Genomic DNA, 3,146 nt, shown 5'->3' with positions numbered 1-3,146 from the left:
GGGATGGGGGACAGGGGACGGGGGGACAGGAGATGGGCAGATGGGGGGATGGGGGAGGGGGCGGGGGAGGGGGCACAGGGGACTGGGGGGGATGGGGGATGGGGGCAGGGGATGGGGGACAGGGGAGGGGGGACGGGGGATGGGTGGATGGGGGACGGGAATGGGGGATGCGCAGGTGGGGGGACGGGTGACGGAGGGATGGGGGATGGGGGGACAGGGGATGGGAGGATGGGGGACACGGGACAGAGGGATGGGGGACGGGAGATGGGCGGATGGGGGGACGGGGGGATGGGGGATGGGTGACAGAGGGACAGGGGATGGGGGGACGGGGGGACGGGGGATGGGGGACAGGGGATGGAAGAAGGTGGACAGGCAGATGACAGGGGTTGATACATGACGGATGACAGGTGGATAGATACTGGACGGTAGATGATAGGTGGCTGACAGGTAGACAGAGGGACACAGGTGACAGATAACACGACGAGTTGAATTGCGTCCCCTCCAAAATTCACTTGCTGAATTTCTAAGCCCCGGTACGTCACGGTGTGACCTTATTTGGAGGCAGGGTCTTCCCAGAGGTAATCAAGGGAAGTTGAGGCTGTGAGGGTGTGCCCTGGTCCCGTGTGACCGACGTCCTCAGAGTTATAGAGACGCGTGTAGGGGAGGTGTGGAGCAGATTGTCCCTCACGGCCTCAGGAGGAATGCCTTCTACCGGCGCACCTTGATTTCGGGTTCCTGGCCTCCAGAAACGTAAGGCAGCAAATGTCTACTCCTCGGGCCGCCCGGCGCGTGGGGCGTTGTACACGGCCGTGGCCAACCGACGCAGAGAGACGACGGGTGGATGGACGGACCGTGACGGGCAGAGGGCAGACCGACAGACAGACGGGTGTTTTTTCCTATCTAGCGCATAAACACCGACAGCACGGCCCTCGGACAGCAGGCCTCGCGGCAGGGACACGCGCTCCCGAATCCCGTCATCGCAGGTGGAAAGGAGGACCAGAGTTAAGATGGTACGTCCAGGGGCGGAGACGGGGAGCAAAGCGGGAGCGAACGCACACGGCTTGGGCCGTGCCACGGCGGGGTGTGGGGGCGTCCCGCCGTTACCTTTCAGCAGGGGGCAGATCTTCCAGACGCCAGCGGCCCCTTCCCTGGTGAACTGCCCCAGGGCCAGCTCCATGTAGAAGAGCGGCACCCCAGCAATGGCCATGAAGAGCAGGTAGGGGACCAGGAAGGCGCCTGCGGGACAGGACAGCGCGTCAGCCCGCGGGCTGCGGACGGGCCCGTGTGCTCCCCGGGGCGCGGCCGTCCCAGCGCCACCCACACCAGGTCGCGGGCACCACCGCGCTCACCCATCTCCCGCCGGTTTCCCCCTGAAGCTCCCTGCGTGGCCGCCCTCCGAGGGGAAGTCCCTGGCTGGGCTGGGTGAGCCCCCTACCTCCCTGCCCGGCCCCCACTGTCATCAGCGCCCTCACACGTCCCCACTGAAACCCCGGCCGTCCCTTGGGCCAAGTTTGAAATCGACCCAAGAGCAGAGCAGATGAAGCCCCTGCCCACACACCGTCTTTGCTCCTGGGTCCGGCCTCCCCCCTGCCCTGCGGACGCCGGCCTCCGCCCCTCGTGAGCTCCAACTGCCCGCCGGGAGCTGAGGTCCGGTCCTGCCCTTCGTGGGGTCCGTCACCCACCCCCAGCTCTCCGTCCTCACAGCCTGCCTCGGCGGGGGATTATGTTGACAGGTGCCACGTGAGGAGCTGGCGTCCCTCCAGGGTGGCCTGACCCTCTCGTGGCAGCCCCCCGTCCTAGGCACAAAACTCGGGGCCTCATGGGCCCTGGCCCACACGAGGGGGCTGTGCCACGGCTCTGGTCCTGGGGTGGGGAGGGGGAGGCCGGGAGGCCCCGCGGCTCCTTGCACCTGCCTGGGCCCCGTGTTCTCCCCTCAGCACGGGGTGGGGGCTGGGAGGGCCTCCCACGGAGGTTCTTCCAAAGCCCTCGTGTGCGGCACTGAGTGACCACGGGGAGCGGCCACCAACTCAAGGGGCTTCTCCGCCTGAGGGCTTTGGGTGACCCGTGCCTGTTTTCGTTTTCTAGTCCAGAGGCAGCTGTGGGGGAAGGGCTGGCTGGCTTCGGGGCAGGGGGAGGGACATGCGATCGCCTCGGGACTTTCTCCGCTACTCCAAACTCAAGGGCCTCCGCACCTTTGCGCAGACACTGGTCTAAGTCGGCCAAGGGTACTGCTCTGTGGGCACCTGAGAATGTTCCCCGCAAGGTGACTCCTCGCCTGCTCCAGCCACCGGCCCCGCCTCTGCCTCCGTGTTTGCGGGCTCCCCCCGCCCCCAGGGACTCTGCGCCCCAGCTGCTCAGCGAGGCAGGGGGGGCTGGGCCGGACTCACCGCCGCCGTTTTTGTAGCACAGGTAGGGGAACCGCCAGACGTTGGCCAGGTCCACGGCAAAGCCGACCACCGACAGGAGGAAGTCGACCTTCTTGCTCCAGGTCTCTCGTTCTTGGGTCTCCACGGGGGTCTGCGTGGGGTTGATGAGGGTGGAGCTTGTGAACTGCACCCCATTCTGCTCCTTGACCAGGACAAGTTCCACGGCCTTGGGGCCCGTAGCGTTGGGCTCCTTAGCTGGGGCCACGCCGGAAGACATCGGCACCTCCGGGCGCTGGCTCTCACTGGTGCGCAGCCTGGGGACTCGGACTCGGTGCGTCCTCCTCCGGCCTTCAGCCAGCATAGGAAGTAAGCACACACAGGAAGGCAGCGGCTCAGGAGCCCGGACCGCGGGGCACCTCGCCGCAAGAGCAGACTCGGGTAGAACAAGCACATGACAAGCACCTGAGACGCCACGGCCAAGGTTGAGGACACTAGGAGAGGGAAAGTTCCTGTGGGGGGGCGGGACAGCCCGTGGAAACCTTGGGACAGACACCTGCCACCTGCCTTGCTCCCCCAACTGGCACCCTCTCTGTTCCTACACCTGCCACCTGCCTTGCTCCCCCCACCCCCACCGGCACCCTCTCTGTTCCTATCAAAGTTCAACACTGTGTCATCTCTAAGTCTGCTTTTTAAAAAAGGTTTATACATTTATTAATTTTTTTTGAGAGAGAGAGAGACAGAGCGTGAGAGGGGGAGGGAGAGAGAGGGAGACACAGAATC

At 65.4% G+C, this 3,146-nt stretch overlaps 1 protein-coding gene across 1 annotated transcript; it reads right to left on the bottom strand.

Moving 5' to 3' along the window:
• Positions 1 to 746: 746 nt before the first annotated feature.
• Positions 747 to 2,872, bottom strand: LOC121024449 (sodium-dependent dopamine transporter-like). The gene is made up of 2 exons (XM_040466673.1): positions 2,388 to 2,872; positions 747 to 1,236 (listed from the first exon to the last, which is right to left on the bottom strand). Exons 1-2 carry the CDS (start codon positions 2,725 to 2,727, stop codon positions 767 to 769), a joined length of 810 nt encoding a protein of 269 aa, XP_040322607.1. The 5' UTR covers positions 2,728 to 2,872; the 3' UTR covers positions 747 to 766.
• Positions 2,873 to 3,146: the final 274 nt, after the last annotated feature.

The sequence above is a fragment of the Herpailurus yagouaroundi genome, unplaced genomic scaffold (genome assembly GCF_014898765.1).
Source record: "Herpailurus yagouaroundi ecotype Mexico unplaced genomic scaffold, PumYag 64891, whole genome shotgun sequence".
Classification (NCBI taxonomy): domain Eukaryota; kingdom Metazoa; phylum Chordata; class Mammalia; order Carnivora; family Felidae; genus Herpailurus; species Herpailurus yagouaroundi.
Note: the sequence above shows the minus strand (reverse complement) of the source record. Positions and strands in the feature narration are given on the sequence as shown.